This window comes from Prionailurus bengalensis, chromosome B1 (genome assembly GCF_016509475.1).
Source record: "Prionailurus bengalensis isolate Pbe53 chromosome B1, Fcat_Pben_1.1_paternal_pri, whole genome shotgun sequence".
NCBI lineage: Eukaryota > Metazoa > Chordata > Mammalia > Carnivora > Felidae > Prionailurus > Prionailurus bengalensis.
This window is the reverse complement of record NC_057344.1, coordinates 87,082,175-87,104,376: the sequence shown is the minus strand read 5'-3', so window position 1 is coordinate 87,104,376 and position 22,202 is coordinate 87,082,175. Positions and strand designations below refer to the sequence as shown.

General features: G+C 40.6%; 1 protein-coding gene and 1 non-coding gene across 2 annotated transcripts; one reads left to right on the top strand and one right to left on the bottom strand.

The window, feature by feature from the left end:
• Positions 1-1,292: 1,292 nt before the first annotated feature.
• LOC122497183 (mitochondria localized glutamic acid rich protein) lies at positions 1,293-13,985 on the bottom strand. The gene is made up of 4 exons (XM_043604002.1): positions 13,850-13,985; positions 9,693-9,796; positions 3,720-3,813; positions 1,293-2,127 (listed from the first exon to the last, which is right to left on the bottom strand). The coding sequence occupies exons 1-4, from the start codon at positions 13,929-13,931 to the stop codon at positions 1,682-1,684; spliced, it is 726 nt and encodes a 241-aa protein (XP_043459937.1). The 5' UTR covers positions 13,932-13,985; the 3' UTR covers positions 1,293-1,681.
• TRNAQ-UUG lies at positions 5,872-5,957 on the top strand. The gene has a single exon. It is a non-coding gene; the product is annotated as a tRNA-Gln (tRNA).
• Positions 13,986-22,202: the final 8,217 nt, after the last annotated feature.

Here is a 22,202-nt window from a genome sequence, read left to right as displayed (position 1 = left end):
CCAAGTAATACCTCAAACCCTACAAGACCCGGCATGATGTGGCTCATCCCTGCATAACCCTTGTCCTATTTCTGAAATCATCTCCAACTACTCTCCCTCCCTTTCACTCCACTTTAGCCACTTGGCCACCTTAGAATTCCTCAAATTCTCTAGCATGTTCATGCTTCAGATCCTTTATACTTCTCAGTTCCCTCATCTGGAATGACTCTTCTTCCCCTATCCCCCCATGTCCTCATGACTAAGTCCCTTGTACATCCTTTAGGTTTTTACTCACTAGACAGCTTCTTAGTAAGTTTGTCTCTGGCCATCCCATCTAAAATTACAACTTCTGGGGTGCCTGGGCGGTGTAGTTGGTTGAGTGTCTGACTCTTGATCTCAGCTCAGGCCATGATCTCACAGTTCATGAATTTGAGCCCCACATTAAGCTCCGTGCTGACAGTGCAGGGCTTCCTTGGGATTCTCTCTCTCTCCCTCTCTCTCTGTCCCTCCCCCGCCCACTCTCTTAAAAATAAACATAAATAAATAAATAAAGTAAAATTACAACTTCCACTCCTAAACACTTACAATCCCTTCACTTTCACTACCTTTCTTTTTAAACACTTGCCAGTATCTAACATATGGTATAGTTTTCTTATGTGTTTTATTATTTGATCATATTCTAGAATACAAGCTGGGAAGGGTACATTTGTACCCTTCCCAGCTTGTATATATATATATTAACTTCAACATTTAAAACAGTGCCTGGTAGGTTATAGGTGCTTACTTAGTATTTGTTGAACACATGAATGAATAAATACATGAGTTAATGAATGATTCCTGGCAAATAAACATTGTCTGAACTGGGGTACCTGGGTAACTTTGTCAGTTAAGCATCTGACTCTTGATTTCAGCTCCGGTCACTATCTCATGGTACGTGAGATCAAGCCCAAATTGGGCTTTGTGCTGACAGCACAGAGCCTACTTGGGATTCTTTCCCTCTCTCTCTCTCTCTCTCTGCCCCTACCCTGTGCATGCTCTCTCTCTCCCTCTCTCAGAATAAATAAATAAACTTATAAAAAAACTATAAAAAAGCCATTGTTTGAACTGAAATAAACTGAAATGAAAACCTTGGCACAATCCCCCATGTAATATAGATGGGAGAATGGATATATATATTGTTATATGTAGAGTTCTCCATAGATTATATGTTTTCTTCGATTGTTCATGTGATGCTATATTACACATAGTTCTTTGATATTATATATTATACATTATTTATACATATAAATATTAGCAAATAAAAATAGAAGCACTGAAGATTTTCCAATTTTATTTAAATGAGTTCAAATCAAAACTCAAGAATCTAGAATCACAAACATTAAAATAAGGTACAGGTCTAGCAAAATTAAAGTGAATGCAGGTAGCTCTACTGCTATGATGTAAAACTTAAATTCAGAGTTGGAACTCTTTAAGCTGTTTACTGCAATGTCATGTTCTGAACTCAGAGAGCAGGAAACTATTCAGACATGTAAAGTCTCAAATCTCTCAATCCTGAAATCTATCAGTAGATGCCAAAAATCTTCAAGGCACATTAAAGGTTTCTAGAAAAGAAGCCTATTTTAAAACTAAGATTACTGAAACTACAAAAGCACCTATCAGATACTCTATGGCCTTTTTCACTGAGGTGTCACTCAGCATGATATCAGCCTTGAGCAGAGGCTGCCTCAGAACCAACACTGGCTTCCTCCTGTAAATCATCCCCAGCGGAGGATTCTGACCCAGCTGGAGGACTCTCTTCTTCCAGTTCAGCAGTTTCACCAGAGTGTTCCTTCTCTGTTGTCCCTTTATCATTACTGATGGCAACAGCTTCATCCAAAGCTGCATTCTGAACCTCTGAGGGCATTTCAGTGCTGATTTCTGCCACTGTGCTGGGTGCTGCATTTGTAACCTCTGCCCCAGCTTCAGCACCGACCGTGTCTGTCTCCACCAGAGCGTCCTCCAAATCACCTGGGCGGGCTGAAGCCTCTCTCGTGGCTGCACCTGTAGCATCTGGGGTATCTTCTGCATCTGCCTCCTGTACTTCCACTAAAGACGCTTCAGGGACTTCTGAACTTGCTTTCTCAGCTTCCACACAGTTCTCTTTTTCACCTTTAAGATGTAGCCCATGAAGCAAAGTATTAATTTAAAGAGCACGAGAATACAGTAGAACAGTGTGCAGCCATGTTTAAAAATGAGACAAATCTGTATATACTGATAGAAGTGGTCCTTAAGGTAGACTGTTATGTGAAAAAAGCAAGGAAAAGAGCAATGTAGACCATAGGGGACTATTTATCTTAGGACAAAAGGAGGGTAAGATACACCTAGATAGTTTTTATTTGCAAAGACTCTCTCTAGGAGGATACAAAGAAACCGGAACTATTGGTTGCCTCTGGGAAGGGATAATGTGGATCTGCTTTTTCATAACCCCTTTTGAATCTGTTGAACTTAAAAAAAATAATTTACATATATTATTTATTTATATACAAAGAACATGAAAATAAACAGCCAACATGTCATGTGAAATAGCATGGGAAAGGGGCGCCTGGGTGGCGCAGTCGGTTAAGCGTCCGACTTCAGCCAGGTCACGATCTCGCGGTCTGTGAGTTCGAGCCCCGCGTCGGGCTCTGGGCTGATGGCTCAGAGCCTGGAGCCTGTTTCCGATTCTGTGTCTCCCTCTCTCTCTGCCCCTCCCCCGTTCATGCTCTGTCTCTCTCTGTCCCAAAAATAAATAAACGTTGAAAAAAAAAAAAAATTAAAAAAAAAAAAAAGAAATAGCATGGGAAAGCAGCCAACTTACTGGTTGATGACTGAGCAATCACTAATCCTCTCTGAACCTCAGTTTTATCACCTGTAAAATGGGGTAACGATAATACCTACCTCACAGAGCTATTGTAAGGTTTGATTAAAATAATGTGCACGAAGAGGGGTTTAAAACCAAAAGTGCTATGGAAATGCTGTATTTTATTATTATTACCATCAGCCTTCTCATGATTATAGTCAATAATGTTTATTGATGATATTCCATTGCTTACTGTTGTCATGACTAAAAGGTTAACATTGGTTCATCAGCAGCTATTATCTCTGTCCCTAAATAGTGATCATAGTAATTGATAATAATGGCATTATAACTGAGATGGAAAAAAGCATTTAAAGCAAGCAGTTTAAGGCAAGAAATATACATTAGAGTGAAAATGTAAAGCTTCTGCTCTAGTAGCTCCCATTTTCTCAATCAGATCAACTGAGGGACGTCAGAGACATGACTGACTGTACTAATGTCAAGTGGACTGTAGGCAAAGACACAAGGGTGATCTTAGACAAAACTGAAACAAAAGTTAGTTTCAGGGTTTAAAAATAATAATAAGGGAAATTGAAAGGTTAAGTTGCTGACAGAGACAGATACTAAAATTATGCCTGCATGAATGGAAGCCTGAGTAGGGGGAAAGTAATATTACCACACAAAGAATTCAAAGCCACTGGTCAGCAGTACAAATGTAAAACGTTTTCATTTATCTAATGCACTCATTCAAAACGTGTAACAATATTCTTTAGGTTTTGGTTGGGCTTTCCCTTTCCGAGTGAACTCCTGCCCAGAGCCATTCTGTCAGGTTAGGAAAGAAGCCACAAGCAAATAGTGTTCATTGCTAGACTAAGATAATGGAAATCAGTGCCTCAGGGGAAAAAAAAAAATAAGTTCACTTTACCTTGGAGTGGATGTAACTCTGCTCTGGTTTTTTCTTTCAAATTTGTTACATGTTCCGTGTGTTTGGCTTGCTCTGATGTGACTGTCTTGTAAGTCTGAAAGTAAATGTGTGCTGAAGTTTATTTCTTGAGCTCTAAGATTCATCATGCCAAGTTCAAAGGTATATACAATTCAAATATTTACTTATTTTGAGAGAGAAAGGAAAAAAAAAAACGAGCAGTGAAGGGATGGAGAGAGAGATTGAGTCCCAAGCAGTTTCCGAGCTGTCAACGCAGATCGTGACACAGGGCTCGATCTCACAAACCGTGAGATCATGACCTGAGTCAAAATCAAGAGTCAAACAGGTGCGTCCAACTTCAGCTCAGGTCATGATTTCGCGGTTCATGAATTTGAGCCCCGCGTCAGGCTCTGTGCTGACAGCTCAGAGCCTGGAGCCTGCTTCAGGTTCTATGTCTCCCTCTCTATCTGATCCTCCCCGGTCTGTCTCTCTCTCAGAAATAAATAAATGCTAAAAAAAAAAAAAAAAAAAAGAGTCAGACACTTAACCGACTGAGCCACCCAGGTGCCCCCAAAAGTATATACAATTCAAAGATGAGAAACCAATGTCACCATCTACTATTTTGTTTCTCCTTTGGAAACTTTTGTTATTAAGTAGAATACTTTAAACAGGAAAAAAACAAATGCTCTAACAGGAGTCAAAGATAACAGAAAACACACAGTAGATAGAAAGATGAAGACAAAGAGGAAAAAATAAATTATGTTAGAATCAAACATTCTGACAGGCATTTATAAATATTCTCTAGTATTTATTCCAGGGAAATGGAAACTTATGTGCACACAAAAACCTGCATGCAAATGTTCACGGTTGCTTTATCTGTAATAGCCAAAAGTTGTAATCAGTCTGGATGCCCTACAACAGTTGAATGGCTAAACAAGCTGTGGTACATTCATAGCATGGAACACTACTCAGCAACAAAGATGAATGAACTGTACATACAGGTGTAACAACTTGGATGAATCTCCAGGTAATTATGCTGAGTGGAAAAAAAAGCCAGTCTCAAAAGGTTATATAGCTTATGATTCTATTCATGTAACATTCTTGAAATGAGAAGTTATAGAAACATGGGGAGCCTGGGTGGCTCAGTCGGTTGGGCGTCCAACTTCAGCTCAGGTCATGATCTCGCGGTTCATGAATTTGAGCCCCGCGTCAGGCTCTGTGCTGACAGCTCAGAGCCTGGAGCCTGTTTCAGATTCTGTGTGTGTGCGTGTCTCTCTCTCTACCTCCCACCCCTGCTCATGCTCTGTCTCTCTCTGTCTCTCAGAAGTGAATAAACATTAAAAAAATAAAATAAAATAAAAAAGAAAAGTTCTAGAAACAGAGAAGAGATTAGTGGTTGCCAGGGACAGGAAGAAGGAATGGGAGGGCAAAAGAAAGTGAGTTCAACTATAAAAGGGCTACACAAGGGATCCTGTATCTTGACGGTGGTGGTGAATATATGAATCTATGCATGTGACAGAACTGCCCAGAAGTAAATACACACACAGACACACGTGCATGTGAAAGTGGTGAATCTGAATAAGGTCAATGGATATTATCAATGTCCACTTCCTGGTTGTGATATTGAATTATAGCTATGAAAAGATATTGATCACAGGGGGAAATGAGGCAAAGACCATATTATATCTCTTGATATTAGCTCTTATAACTACACGTGAAACGCAATCATCTCCAAATAAAAAGTTTTTAAAAAATCTTCCAAAATGGCATTTTTGTAGACCCTAATGAATCTTTCTTAAATAAGCTAGGGTTATTCCTTATAAGCAGCTCTATGACCTGACTATGGGTTATGTGAGAAACAGAATTAGGAACAAAGGTTATCTTAATCATAGATACAACGTGCAGGCTTCCTTTCATTCAAGTAGAGTCATCTCTGACCTGTACTCATATTAGCCAATGAAATTCTAAAGATGAAAATCTCACTAGTTAGATAATATTGTTTATATTATCTCACATTTTAAAAGGTGTAGGTAGTGTTTTATCGCTTAATGGTAGGATTACAGATTTTTTTAGATTTGTATATTTATATATAGTATTCCCAAAATTTTAATAGTCATAAACCAAGCATATTATTAAAAATTGTACTTTGCGGGGCGCCTGGGTAGCTCAGTTGGTTGAGCGCCTGACTTTGGCTCAGGTCATGATCTCAACAGTTCGTGGGTTCGAGCCCCATGTCAGGCTCTGTGCCGACAGCTCAGAGCCTGGAGCCTGCTTTGGATTCTGTGTCTCCCTCTCTCTCTGCCCTTCCCCTGCTCATGCTCTGTCTCTCTCTCTCTCTCTCAAAAATAAATAAACATTAAAAATTTTTTCTTTAAGAATTTTACTTTGCAAATTACAGGCCATTTTATAAGATTTTAAAATTAGGCTCTAAAAATGGAAAATCTATGACCTCGAGGGTGGAAATGATACCAAAGCGGCCCTAACAAACCCCTTCGAGTTTGGTGAGTTCAGACTTCATCTGGGTTTGAAACATACAGAGCAAACAGGGCCAGCAGGAATGCCCACCACCATTTCCAAATAAAAGCAGGGAATACTTTCCTAGTAGGGTGGAAGCTCCTGAAAGCTATAATACCACTGTGCTGAGTCAGCACCCTCCGCCCTCAGTTCTCACTACCCTAAAGCTGAGCCTGTGCGGAAGTTCACAGTTCGTCCCTGAAATGACCATCCCAGCAGCAACATCCCAGGGAACATTAGCCTATAATACAAGGTGAGAAAAAAGACTAGTGTAGGCAGAATCAAAGAGACCATGGTATTAGAATGATTCATACTCACGTGTGGCCAAGAGAATCTAGCTTTTCCAAATCTAACACGGTGAAACACAGAGTAGAAGAAAGGCCTATCGGAAGAGGCCTTTGGAAAGCCTCAAATCTAGACTTTCGAAGTTATTTCCAAGTGATATTATATATTAAATATAAGCATTTAAAATATCCCACAAATATCTCAGACCCTGAAAAAATGGAAGCGACCTGGGCCTCTCTCAGATTCCAAGAGGCCCTCGTAATAGAAGATTTTACTTGGAAATAAAAAACTGGCTACGGAGCAACTCTGGATTCAATTCAGATCAATCTAATACAGAATTTGTTTTAGTACAGGACAAAGAAGGGAAGGGGGACTTCAATACAGGTGTTCAAGGGCCTCACATTCTGTATTTCCTCCTGACAATAGCCTAAGGTTCTTGGGAGTTAACTCTTCCAACATTCCAGAGTAACACCACATATTCTTGGGGGGCCTGGGTGGCTCAGTCAGTTAAATGTCCAACTCTCGACTTCGGTTCAGGTCACGATCTAACAGTTCATGAGTTTGAGCATGCCTCGAACTCTGTCCTGACAGTGTGGAGCCTGCTTGGGAGTCTCTCTGCCCCTCCCCCCCACTCATGCTCACACTCTCTCTCAAAATAAATAAATAGAGTTAAAAAAAAAACATTTAAAAATTATTTAAAAAAGGGGCACCTGGGTGGCTCAGTCAGTTGTGCGTCCGACTTTGGCTCAGGTCATGATCTCCTGGTTCCTGAGTTTGAGCCCCACATGCTGTCAGTCTGTCAGTGTGGAGCTCACTTTGGATCCTCTGCCCCCTCTCTCTGCACCTCCCCAACTTGCGCTCTCCCAAAAATAAATAAATATAAAAACTTTTTTTATTTATTTAAAAAATAAACACATATTCTTAGAGGTGGAAAGAGAGTTGGAGATCATCACCTTGTCCAACTTCCACTCCCATCGTGAGAGAACATGGCCAGAGAGGGCTCGCAGGTGCAGCCTGCTTACAACCCTCCAGTGTAAGGCTGCTTTTGCAAAGAAAGATTTGATGGACTGGAGAGGTTCATGTCTGGCACTAATAAATATAGTCATGGGTAGAGTGAGCTCCAGATGAAATTCCGTCTTCCAGCTCCTCACATAATCACATGGCCTAGTCCAATCTCTGTTTCTCCAGTGGCCTACATCCAATGATAGTAGCCCTGGGCAGTGAATTCAACATTAAGCAGTAGAAAGATAGTGGAAGGAAAGGAATCTGGGTATGAGTGAAAGCTGATAGATCAGTGGAGGACAATAATATAAGTGCATGTTTGAAGTTTCCTGGTTTCTCGAGGCTGTCAAAATTCTGAAGATTAGAGGAAGTATTTTGGTTTGGCCGTTTACATAATCCTTCAAACTGCTCCTAGTTATGACTAAAAATCCCTTTATACATATTTCTGTAGGGTCATTTACATTTACATTTACATTTCTGTAAAATGTAGTGATTGTGTACTCTTAGAATTTCTGAAGAATTTATATTTATTTTACTTTTATTCAAAATGAAGATTAAATTTTGATTTAGAAAATTTATGGCAAAATGATTCATACAGATTTATCTTATTTAATGCACAATCATTCCATCATTTTAGCTCCAAAGTCACACTATTAAAAGCTTTGTTTCACAGTGGTTCCCTGGGAGGAAAACATTTTTTTTTTTTAATTTTACATTGTCTATTTTAAATATTTATTTATTTATTTATTTAATTTATTTATTGAGAGAGATAGCGTGCAGCAGCAGAGAAGGGGCACAGAGATTGAGAGACAGAGAGACAGAGAGAAAGAGAATCCCAAGCAGACTCCACAATGTCAGTGCGGAGCCCAACATGGGCCTGAAGCTCACAGACCATGAGATGGTGACCTGAGCTAAAATCGAGAGTCGGATGCTTAACCGACTGAGCCACCCAGGTACCCCTATTTGGAATCTTAAAAAAAATGTATGAATATGGGGTGCTTGGGTGGCTCCGTTGGTTGAATGTCTGACCTCAGCTCAGGTCACGATCTTACAGTTCCTGGGTTCGAGCCCCCACGTTGGGGTCTGTGCTCACAGCTGAGCCTGGAACCTGCTTCAGATTCTGTGTCTCCTTCTCTCTCTGCCCCCCCCCCCACTCACACTCTTTCTTTGTCTCACAAAAATAAATAAATGTAAAAAAATGTTAATAAAAATGTATGAATAAATATTTTTTTAAAAATAATGAAAATGTATAAAGATATATAAAATTAATAAAAACTATGGCGACAGTAAAAAAGATTGGGGGAGGAAAGGATGAATAGGTGAACACAGGGGATGTTTAGGGCAGTGAAACTACTCTGTATGATACCATTAATGGTGGATATATATCATGATACATTTGTCCAAGCTCAAAGAATGTACAATACCAAGAGTGAACCCTAATGTACACAAAACACTTTAGTTAATAGTAATGTTTTGATACTGACTCAGCAGTTGTAACGAATGTACCACACTAATGTGAGATTGTTGATGGGAGGAGGGCTGGGCGGAGGTATGAGAACTCTGTACTTTCTGTTCATTTTCCTGTGAACCTAAAATGCTCTAAAAAATAGTCTATTTGTTTTAAGTTAATCTTTCAAAATAGTTCTTGTTAAATGTAACAGTAGTACCTACCTTATAGAATCACTAATTACTAAATGGGCCTTGAGTCTGTCATATGATAAACACTCAAATATCATTTATTATTAGTATTTATAAATTTTTTAATGTTTATTTTTGACAGAGAGAGAGAGAGAGAGAGACATGGAATGTGAGTGGGGGAGGGTCAGAGAGAGAGGGAGACACAGAATCTGAAGGAAGCTCCAGGCTCTGAGTTGTCAGCACAGAGCATGACGTGGGGCTCGAACTCACAAACTGTGCGATCATGACCTGAGCCAAAGTCGGACACCTAACCTACTGAGCCACCCAGGCGCCCCTTATTAGTATTTATAACATCATTTTTACAGACAGTCACCTATACTTGGCAGTATTAAGAAATGGTGATTTCATACTTAAAAAAATCTTCATAATCTTATATATTTAATTAATCCCGTGCCCTGACCTTGACAATGCTTTGAGTTTTACCACAGGTTGTAAAATATATGAATTCCTGAATATTTTGTTTATTTAAACACTTACATAATATCCACCAGCACTGACTGTGACACCTACAACCAGATAATAGATCATATTTGATCCAGATGATCCAGGCAATTTGTTAGACGACATCAAGCGAAGAGATGCTAGGAAAACAAGTTTAAACACAGTTAGCTCCACCAGTTACGCAAAACTATTTAAAATAATTATATCTTAAAAAAATTTTTCCCCTTCAGTGAACTTAGAATCTACTAACATCAAGTGATTTTAGCTTAAGGGAATACAGTATTACAAGGCAGGGTAGTAATTCCATTTGACATTTTCCCAATCTAATTTGATTAAGTACTTATGAAACCTGTCAGCTTTATGCTTAGCATCATGCTTTTCTTGGAAGGAGTGCAGGCGTGGGTAAGGAGAAGTGACAAAAGCACTGACCAATTTTAACAAACAAGATGCAAGAGAAATTCATTTGCTGTATGTACTCCACCACAGGATTCACTGGAAAAGATCATTCTTCCAAAAAAATGAATTAAATATATTTGTACTTAAAATTTACATGCTAAATAAAACATGTTGAAATCCAACACATTTCTATAAATCTGTAATACAAATGTATAGGTAGGAAAAAAATCTTAATTTTTCCAACGTAAAGCCTTTAAAGATGGGCAGATATAAGCTTTTTTAAGACAAATGTTGCAAAAAGGTCATGTTTGAAATGAAACTACAATTCTGTACAAACTAATAGAAATAGATAAAGTTCCTGTATTATTATGTTTAAAAATACTTACTCTGTAGTGCTAAAACTTGTATATGCCATATGCTCTGGAATTAAAATGTTTATAATAGACTCAAAGCTAGAAAGAGCTTAAGGTTCATATAGCTCAAATTCCTTAAAGATAAAAAAGTAGAGACATGTATTCATTCAACAAATACAGCTGAGCACCTCCTATGTCTTTGGCATTGTTAGCGTCATTAAGGATATAACTGTGAACAAGATCTACAAGGTCCCTAGCCTCAAGTAGCTCACAGTGTACACGGAGGGAACAAATGTACAGACAAATAATTGCGATGCAATATGACAACTGCTAGAACAGATGTAAGTAGAAGTTGCAACCACAGCATGAAAACTCAGTGAAAAACCTCAGCTAGGTGGCTCAAGGTAGCTGTCACAGTTGAAAAGAGATGACCTGGACTTTGAAGGAAAGTAGAGGAGATGGTCAGATAAATAAGGGAAGAGAAAACTGCACTGGACGCAGAAGGCACGGCACGGCGTGCAAAAGCAGGAGAGTTGTATGACTGGGAAAGTGCAAAGTAACTGGAAGTGGCCTGACATAGAGTATGAGGACTAGTAAGAAGTTTTGATTTGCAGAGGGCAAGTCTTAAGACATTTGCACTGATTATCAACTTTTGTAGTAGCAGTATTGGAAAGATTTCGTATGTGTATTTTTAGTTTAGATATAAATGACCTTCTCCTGGAAAAAATATTTTTTCCACAAAAATGTACCCAAGGAGGTTATCATAAGAGATTATGGCTTTGACTTGTAGTGGGGCTTTTGTTGGTTTAAACATACATCTGTTATTAAGTAGGGAATATGTAGCTTCCATAGCTGACAACCAGACAGACGACATATTAAGAAGATTAGGGACGCCTGGTTGGTTCAGTTGGAAGAGCATGCAACTCTTGATCTCCGGGTGGTGAATCTGAGCCCTACGTTGGGTGTAGAGATTACATAAATAAAAATAAGTAATTGGAAAATATATCAAAAAATCATTTTAAACATGAAGCAAAAAGAAAATCAGAGATTTGAGAAAAGACTTAAACACAAATACAATTATGACAGCTCTTTAAAAGAGGAATGGGGCTCCTGGGTGGCTCAGTCTGCTAAGCATCCAACTCTTGATTTCAGCTCAGGTCATGAACTCACGGTTTGTGAGTTCGAGCCCTGCATCAGGCTCCATGCTGATGGTGTGGAGCCTGCTTGGGATTCTGTCTCTCCTCTTTGCCCCTCACCTGCTTGCTCTCTCTCTCAAAATAAATTTAAAAAATAATAAAAGAGCAACGAAATATGAAATAAATATTTAATAAAGATTAAATTTGAGAATATCCATACAATGTGAAAGATATTAGAAGTTTTGCAGAAGAATATTTACTTACATGAGAAAATATTTACAATATATGAAATGAAAAGTTATAACAGAATAATCTATATAGTTCGTATATATCTCAGTTCCTAGAAGCAATGTGGGTAAGAAAAAAAAAATGTAAGAGGAAGAAAAGTCTGGAGCATTATATATACTAAAACTTAAATGGTGGTATTCACTGAGTGGTTGGATTACGGATGACTTCTCTTTTGCCTTTCTGTGTTCCTTCCAATGATCTTTTACAAACCCAAATTATTTATTCATTAAGAGTTACATGTTTTAAAAGCAAAAGCCAGACAACAAAATTTGATGAGGCACGCTAAAATTCGACCCTTCGATAAAACTGAAAGTTTTATTTTTCAACAAAACAGAAAGTACCAATAAAAGGTTAATGTCCGTGACTAAAGCCAAATTTCCAGTCAATATTTCTTAAAATACATAAACAAATCAGTGCTACACAAAAAGGAATGAGATGAAAATTAGAATAAGATCAGTGCTGCTACAACCAGTATTGCTAACTGCCGATTTAGAATTTTTAACCTTTTTCCCTTACCCCAAGTTGAGGCGGAAATTATTTGAAACGCGCAACTAACAAAAGAGGTGCGTATGTTTGTGCCTGATGACGGTGGTGGGTGCGGGAGATAACGCCGAAGAAGGCCACGGTCAGGGGACTCCTCTCTCTCCCCACCCCACCCCACCTCCCGGTCACAACGGCCTCCTTATCTTCAGAAGCTTAAAATTAATGGATTCTATTTCGTCAGTGACAAAAAATTGCTGTATTTTGGTATAAAGTTCAAGGAAAACGAAGATGCCTTATTTCTGTGACTTGTGATGCAGCTTCTTCCCACCAGTATTTTAAGAGAAAAATAAAGCTAGCTGGACAGACCTTCCTCCCTTCCCACGACCACCATCACCACCTCGGGCCTAACCAGGGGAGGGAGGGGAATCGGCCCATGGAATTTTCCGCGGGAGTGTTTCTCTCTTTCTCGGGCACCAATGCGCGCTCTGGGCTAAAACTACCTGACAAGCCTCAGGAAGTGAGGCGAAGTGCAGGGGGAAGTAAGAACTTCCCAAGAGGTTATCTAAAAGCCGCCGGGCTAAGCCGGACGGGAAGGAGACGGGAGACGGAGGGGGTGCGGGAAGAGCCGCGGGCGCTGAGCTGCGCCGGAGCGCAAAGCCGGGCCGGGGGCCGCGGGCTGCAGGAGGGAAAACACGCATGCTCACACTCAGTAAGCACCTACAACGTTCCAGGCACTAGAATAGGCGCTCTCGTGTAGGTCAAGTTTTAGTTAAGAAGCTTCCAGCTCACGCCTAAACGTCCCCTTTAGGAAATTTCTGAAGACGCTCCCTCTTCCCCAGCGTCCCCAGATCTAAAGGTGACGGACACTGCAGCGACAGAGCCGAGCAGCTGGATAGCTCCAGGTGTCCGTGCCGCCCCGAAGGAAAGCGCTTCGAAGGCTCTCGGGGTTCAGGCTGCCGAGCCCCGGACAAGCCTTTAGTTTACTTACTCAGGAGCATTTACCCAACATTTACTGCGCCCGCACTCCCCAACCCCCGCCCCGCCCCGCCCTGCGGGGCTCGCAGATGAGCGTCCATCTACCCTACCGTTCCTCCGCTTCCTCACGTAGGTGAAGAGCGCACTGGTCCCTATTCTAACAAAAAGAGCAAGCTATGCGTACGTCAGCCAGGCACTTCTCGAAGCGCTTTTAACCACATACTAACTCATTAAAACTCACAACCATTATTGTCCCCATTTTAGAGATGAGGAAAGTGAGATTAAATCACTTGCCCAAGATCAAGATTTCGAACCCAGGAAGCCTACTCCGCATTCAGAAGCCGCTCTGGGAAGGCCCCCTACTCCCAAAGTCTTCAAGAGCTTCGGGGCGTCTTCCCCGCGCCTTTCCTCAATTCCTCCCCCCTTTCCTCAACCCCTGGCTTCTGCAGCTCGAGCCTCTTTGGGCCCACTGGGTGCCGGCGGGTACGCGGGCGCCTCAAAATCCGCGCGCGAGGCGCCTGTCCTCTGCAGGCTTGGACGCCCGGGCCGGCGCGGCACTCACCGTCCTTCCGGAGCGGCGCGGGGCCGGGGGGCGCCCTCAGAGGCAGCGCCAGGGTCTTGGAGACCGCCCTGCGGAGATACATCGCGCCCACTGCCCGCCGCGCTGCAGACTCTGCACCCTAGCGCGCGGTGCCAGGCGCGGGAGCCCCGGCGAGCTCCGCCCCGGGGAGGAGCGCAGACCCCCTCCCAGCGCCTCCGCGCGGGCCCGGGGAGCTGGGGAGCGGCTGGTCGGGCGCTTTTCCTCCCCCAACCCAGCCTCCAGACTGTTGCTTTCTCCCGGGTCTCGGAAGCTAGCTGGTCGCGCCTTCTTAGACAAGGGATCGGAAACCGGGAAGTCACCATCACCTGCCTACCCCGTATTGTTCCAATGAGTGGAACTCCACAGAACAGGCTGGAAATGTTTAGGGATTCGCGTCGTAAGATGGATCTGGTTTATCATGCGGGGTGATATCTGAGCCCATTTGAAGTCACACAGTCCGTTAGCTTTCCCCAGGAGTGGAAAGGCTAGCGGGAAGTTTCCTGGAGACGGAGCGAGGAGTAGCCTCAGCCTTCCATCAGTGCAGTGGGTGATGTTCAGAATCCCAAGAAAATTCCCAGGCAATAGTTGAATCTCCAGGCAATTCACTGTTACAGAGACCTTAAATACAAAGTCCAAAAATGCTGTATATTCCTCTCTTGGATGTGAAATTGGTATTTCCATATGAACCAAAAACGCTGAACTATTAGTTTCTTGCCCCAGATTTCAATTTCTTGCCTCATTGTGGCTACAAGAATTTGTCATGATTTGAATATGGAAACCAGTAATTTATGCTTATAGAATTTTCTAAATGATTAATTTTGTGAAGACATGTTTCCTACTATAATAATCCCTCATTGGATCACTGGGTGGCTCAGTCGGTTAAGCATCCATTCAGCTCTTGATTTCAGCTCAGGTCAGGATCTCCAGGTTTATGAAATCCAGCCCCACAATGGCCTCCTTGCTGACAGCACAGAACCTGCTTGGGATTCTCTCTCTCCCTATCCCTCTGCCCCTCCCTTGCTCTTGCTCGCTCTCTCTTAAAAATAAATAAATAAACATTTAAAAAAGATATTTATAATGTTCCCTAATATATGTTTGGCACTTGATAGTTTATAAAGCACTTGCACATATACTATCTCCTTTAATTCTCATTTCAACCCTCTGAGGAAGATGGTAATTATTACCTTTAGCAAATGGCTTGGTGGTAGGGAGGAATGTCCAGGGACTGATGGTCATGAATTAAAAAATAAAGGACATGATCGTAGTTCTTCTAGTTTCAAGTTCTTCTGCATGTTACAGGCACATTTGCTCATTTGCTATTTGAATAAACACTCCTCAGAGACTCTACTTCTGCACCCAACTCTAGTAATATTTAACATACTCTCACTTGAAGAATACAAAGTCAGAACTGGGTTTTTGATACTCAGAGCAGCTAGCTATCCCTAGTGATTAAACACTTAATAAGAGCAATTAGGTAACTTGTAGTTGAGAGATCAAATTTAGATTTCCAAGCAGCACAAGAAGGGGCTAGGACTCCACCAAAAAATTGGTAGTCCTGAAAGTAGCAAAATGCAGGTAAGTGCACTTACTACCTTGACCAGCATCAAGTACACATTCTCTGGCAACTAGGGGTTAGCTATCTAAATGAATTAATGCATGCATTGTACTGTCATTTAATGTGTTGGAGGCTCCCCTGAAAAAGGATTCTTTCATCAACTATAAATGACGGTGGTTCTCAGGACACTGTTCCAGGCTCCTCTTCAGAATCCAGTTGTATACTCAGAGTCTGGGTATAGTCTGAGGTCTTCTGCATCACCCCAGGTTGCATAGTATCCATCCAATCTCAGTCAAACTGTAAGTGTCTGTCAAAGTGCTTACAAGATCCTAGGGACTATGCTAGATGCTGGAGATTGGTTATAATTTATTTCACAAGGCACTGTTCCAAGGCATTATCCAATGAATAAGATAAAATTTCTGCTGTCACATAGATGTTTTAGTTGCAGATAAATGAGACACAGAACCAGCATCTTTTCTTAGATGTAGCTACCAAGTCCACTATCAATGGGGCCAATGATGGCACAGAAATCTCTGATCAGATATTAATAATAAATGTAATTAAGGGGTTTGTTAAAACCAAACTAGTTTTAACACTGCAAACCAACTGGTTTAAACAATGCAAGAATAACACACATATATAGGACTTTTGAAGCTTTTCCCAGAGTATTGTCACATCTACTTTTGTAGTTCATCCTAACAGTCCCAAAGGATATTGGGATAATGTTGATTATCCTTTTATCACCTGTGAGAAAAAACTGAGGTAGTATAATACTGTGGTTAAGAGCATGAGTTTGGTGGGAATGCAAGCTGGTGCAGCCACTCTGGAAAACAGTATGGAGGTTCCTCAAAAAACTAAAAATAGAACTACCCTACGACCCAGCAATTGCACTACTAGGCATTTATCCATGGGATACAGGTGTGCTGTTTCGAAGGGACACATGCACCCCCATGTTTATAGCAGGACTATCAACAATAGCCAAAGTATGGAAAGAGCCCAAATGTCCATCGATGGATGAATGGATACAGAAAATGTGGTATATATACATACATACAATGGCGTATTTCTCGGCAATCAAAAAGAATGAAATCTTGCCATTTGCAACTACGTGGATGGAACTGTAGGGTATTATGCTTAGTGAAATTAGAGAAAAGACAAAAATCATATGACTTCATTCATATGAGGACTTTAAGAGACAAAACAGATGAACATGAGGGAAGGGAAACAAAAATAATATAAAAACAGGGAGGGGACAAAACAGAAGAGATTCATAAATATGGAGAACAAACAGGGTTACTAGAGGGATTGTGGAGGGGGGATGGGCTAAGTGGGTAAGGGGCACTAAGGAATCTATTCCTGAAATCATTGTTGCACTATATGCTAACTAATTTGGATGTAAATTTAAAAAAATAAAAAATTAAATTAAAAAAAAAAAAAGAGCATGAGTTTGGGAGCCAGATACCTGGTGTTTTCCTGATTTGAGTAAAATGTGGACATTTCCTTTATTCATAGGGTTGATGTGAGCTCTAATGCACATTAGGTATGAAACATACTCAGCTACTTGGGAGGAGCAGTGGTAGATTCTAAGTTCTAGCCCAAGTTAGAGCTCAAGGCTTCCTTTACCTTTACCATATTCTGCTGTCTTTCAATGCACACACGACAGGATCTATTGTATACCACTCTCTTATTATTTGGCAAGATCTAGTGGGGAGATTATCGTGTTCTTTAGGTTGGATGTGGCCATCCCAGCTGGGAAAGGCAAGAGCTGTAGATAAACCATGCCACTCTCCAGATCCTTATCCATCTTAGCTAAAAGCTCAGTGCCTCTTGTTTCCTCTTTTTTTTTTTTTTCAAGTAAGCACTGTGCCCTGAAGTGGGGCTCAAACTCACAACCCCGAGATTAAAAGCAGCATACTCCACTGACTAAACCAAACAGGTGCCCCAAGCTCAATGCCTCTTGGATCGAAGGGAATTTTCTACTCACTCTACTGCTCCTGCAGAATACGTGGCTTTCCATTTTGGTGGCAAACTCTTTTCACGTCATGATGAAACATTTCCCTGGAGAGGACATGTGCATGGGTTGTCAAATTTATTCTGTGGCAAGCTGTTACTCCCAAATGCAAGAGAATTTTAACACAGGTCTTCACTATAGAACACTCTGAAATGCTCAGACAATAATTTCCCAGCTGTTAAGTCACACTGTTTATAATGCTGGCCTTGAGCACATCCTTGACATTTTTCTTGGTCTGGCTGGGAAAACAAGAATCAAGGGTCAGGGATAATTTGGCTTACTATCTAATCACAATTAGATGGAGTCCAATTGTGAGACTCCATGACTTCCTATAATTAATTGTAATTATATGGACTCCATCTAATTGTGACTGTTGACAAAGAAGATACTAGTCTTGAAAACATTCTGTTAAGGGTCGTCTACTGGAATATGAATCATACTTATTCAAGGCCTAAGTGTTATAAATTAAAAAGCAATCTTCAAAGACTGAGTGATTTCCTGGGCTCCACCAAAAGTTAGAAACAGCTGGAGGGGCTCGATCCCACGCACCTGAGATCATGATCTGAGTGGAAATCAAGTGGACGCATAACTCACTGAGCAACCCAGGCACCCCACACCTTTGCTTTTCTGAACACCAAATTCTTAGGCTATAATCTGTACTTTCAACAGATCAATATAAAGTGAAACAATTTATAAGAATATCTAGGGAGACAAATTGGCAGATAAACACCCTTCTGATGGCCTGAAACATTTAGATGAAATGAAAGGGAAAGGTAATCAAGGTAGTAAATACTTAAATTATTCTTGGAGGTCACTCAGTACACTCCCTGTCTACTCACTCTCTCATCGTGGTAAAATAAACATGAGATTCCCTCACACTTCTGTGTAATTTTCTTTAGGTTACTGAAACAGGTTACTACAAATTTGGATGGCTTAAATCAACAAAAATAGATTCTTTCACAGTTTGGTGCACTCCAAGTCTGAAATCAAGGTGTCAGTAGGGTCACACACCCTCTGAAACCTGTAGGGGAGAAGACTTCCTTGCCTTTTCTAGCTTCTGAGTTTGCTGATAATCCTTGGCTTATAGATGCATGATTCTAATCTCTGCCTCCATCATTACATGGCTGTTTTTTCCCTGTGTATCTGTGTCTCTTCTTCCTTTTTTTTTTTTTTTTTAAGATTTTATTTTTAAGTAATCTCTACATCCAATGTGGGGCTTGAACTCACAACCCTGAGATCAAGAGTCATATGCTCTTCCATCTGAGCCGGCCAGGCACCCCGGTGTCTGTGTCTCTTTTCATAGATATAGCAGTCATATTGGATTAAGGGTCCACTCCTGTATGAAGATCATAACTAATTACAGCTGCAACCACCTTATTTCCAAATAAGGTCACATTCTGATACACTGAGGGTTAGGACTACAACATATCTTTTAGGGGGACACAATTTAACCTATAATTTCCTATACTTGCAACTAAATTTATATAGCCTGTTCTTTCCATGGCAACTTAAACAAAGAATTTAGGTGCACCTGCTGGCTCAGTTAGAAGAGCATGCAACTCTTGATCTTGGGGTTGTGAGTTCGAGCCCCACATTGGGTGTAGAGCTTACTTAAAAATAAATGAATGCGGATCACCTGGGTGGCTCAGTAGGTTGAACGTCCAACTCTTGATTTTGGCTCAGGTCGTGATCTCATGGCTTGTGAATTCAAGCCCCACATCAGGCTCTGCACTGACACACAGAGTCTACTTGGGATTCTCTCTCTCCCTCTGCCCCTCCTCTGCTCATGCTCTCCCTCTCCTCTCTCTCTCTCAAAATAAATAAACATTAAAAAAAACTAAAAAAAATAATAATAAATGAATAAGTGAATAACTACCCCACAGATACTAAATCTGAGAAAATGTCTACCTGATATTGACCTAATAAAAAACTTGAAATTTGACAAAGGATTTTGTCTGGTTTTTTTGTTTGTTTGTTTTGTTTTGTTTTGTTTTGTTTTGTTTTTGAGAGAGGGAGCCAAACAGGGGAGGGGCAGGGAGAGAGGAGGAGAGAGAATCCCAAACAGGTTCCACACTATCACTGCACAGTGCCTGGAGCCTGAGGTAGGTTCAATCTCATGAACTGTGAGATCCTTACCTGATCTGAAATCAAGAGTCAGATGCTTAACTGACTGAGCTACCCAGGCACCCCTGCATCTTTTTTTTTTTGTTTTTTTTTCAACGTTTTTTTTTTTTTTTTTTTAATTTTTGGGACAGAGAGAGACAGAGCATGAACGGGGGAGGGGCAGAGAGAGAGGGAGACACAGAATCGGAAACAGGCTCCAGGCTCTGAGCCATCAGCCCAGAGCCTGACGCGGGGCTCGAACTCACAGACCGCGAGATCGTGACCTGGCTGAAGTCGGACGCTTAACCGACTGGGCCACCCAGGCGCCCCTTTTTGTTTTTTTTTTAATGGATCTCTTACATCATTACTAAAGAAACCATCATTTGACCAAAGATCCTCTTAGGAATTTAGAATCAGATTTATTCTTGTTCAATCCAGCTACACTCTTGAACTAAGATGTAAATCTAAGAACTATTGACTATGGCCCCTTACAATGTGGATTGAGTTAGAAAACAAAATTGTGCAAAGAAAACAGACACACAGACAGCAGGGCTAAGAACAAGAGTCTTGATAACATCTGAGTTCCAGATCCATTATTCCTGGCCCAGGTGCATTCCTGTTCTTGGTGTCTGAGTCACTCTGTATCTTCATAACCTTTTTTTAGTTTAACATAGTTTGAGTTAGGTTTCAATATTTAACTTAGAAAGCATTTTCACCAGTATCACTATGTGCACAACTCTAGGTTAGCCAAAGAATAATTTACATCTGTGCTATCCAATAAAGCAGCCACCAGCCTCATGCGGCTATTTAAATTAATGAAAATTAAATATTTAAAATTCAGTCACATTAATTGCATTCCAGATGCTCAATAGTCACATGGGACTAGTGGCTACTATATTGGATAGCAGACAGAACATTTCCATCAATACAGAAAAATTCTCTGGGATAGCCCTGGTCTTCAGGAATGGCTCCCCCTGGAGTCATACAGGCATAGTCAAGGTGAAAGTCCACACAAAGTAGCCAGATTTGCAAGGCCTGACATATGGTTGATATTGTTTATTATTTCCAACTAAGGTCATCAGTTTCTGGAATTCCAAGTGTCTTAAAGTCTTCTATTCCCTTTTGGGAGGTGAATTTTTAAGCATTTCTTTTAGTGGAACGTTCCCTGATACCTGACCGTGGTTTCTATTACCATGTGACAATGTTAGTTCTCTACTGCTGCTATAACGAAGTGTTTTAAAACAACACAAATTTATTATCTTATAGTTTTTTCAGGTGAGAAACCCAACACAGCTCTCACTGGGCTAAAAATCATGGTGTCAGCAGGACTGTGTTCCTTTCTGGAGGCTTCAGGGGTGAATTTGTTTGACTTTTCCATTCTTTGGCTCTTAGACCCAAAGTCTAGGACTTTCACCCTCAAAGCTAGGAATGGTCAGCTGAGTCTTTCTCATATCACATCAATTACACGCCCCCCTGCCCCTGCCCCGCTTATAAGGAACCTTGTGATTTTATTGGGCCCAACCAACTAATCCAGGATAATTTCCCTAAGTGTCAGCTGATTAGCAAACTTAATTCCATCTGTAATCTTAATTCCTCTTTGCCATATAATATCACATTAATACAGATTCCAAAGAGTAGGCAATAGTCATCTTTGGGGATCCATTATTCTATCTGCTACAGTGCCACTGAATATATCTCTCTTCACCTCTGGTGTCTGCATCTGTAAAATTACGAGATTTGTCTATATAACCCCTAAAGGTCCTTTCCAGCTCTATCAGCTAGGACTCCAAACTACCAAAAGTTGATAGTAACTATTGTATCTGGTCTTCTACTGATTGCATCAAGTAACTAATCTGAAATAATGTTAACTCTGAATTTATGTTCAGAAGTGATTTCCAAAGATATTAGGCCATGAATTCCCAAGAATAAATGTTGGCAACAGCCCAAAACATACACAAAAGTAATTATAACACAGTAAGTCTCTCCATTTAACATCAATATAGAGACATGAAAAATGAATTTTTAAATGTATGGTACACTGTTTAAATCACAAGTTAATGAAGTGGCATATATATAAATTTCAACTGATAAATCATTAACTGATACACAAGAAAGGTGTTTTTTGTTTTTGTTTTTCCCACAAGAAAGGGTTTTGATGTAAGATAAATGAAATGTATCTTATTTTGTGCCTAATAAATCTCCCTCCCCTTCCTCCTTTGCTTAAACAGTCAGGAGTTTGCTAAGTCATATTATAAAAAGGGACAACAAACTGCATTGTCATAACTGGAGAGTACAGAAGTCACCCAAATGACAATCATTCAAATTTAAGGAAAGAGAGTCAGAACAAACCCTACCAGAATGGCTCTTCCAGAAGAAAACAGTATTTGGGCTCTTCTGTATTGAGTAATAAAGTAGTTCTATCACCCTGACACTTAAGAATTTTTGAAATTAAAAGTTGATACAAGGAAGGGTGCCTGGGTGGCTCAGTCGGTTAAGTGCCAGACTTCAGTTCAGGTCATGATCTCACAGTTCGGGGATTCAAGCCCCACATTGGGCTCTGTGCTGACAGCTCGGAGCCTGGAGCCTACTTCAGATTCTCTGTCTGTCTCTCTCTCCCTCTCAAAAATAAATACAGATTATTTTTTAAAAAGTTGATATAAGGAATA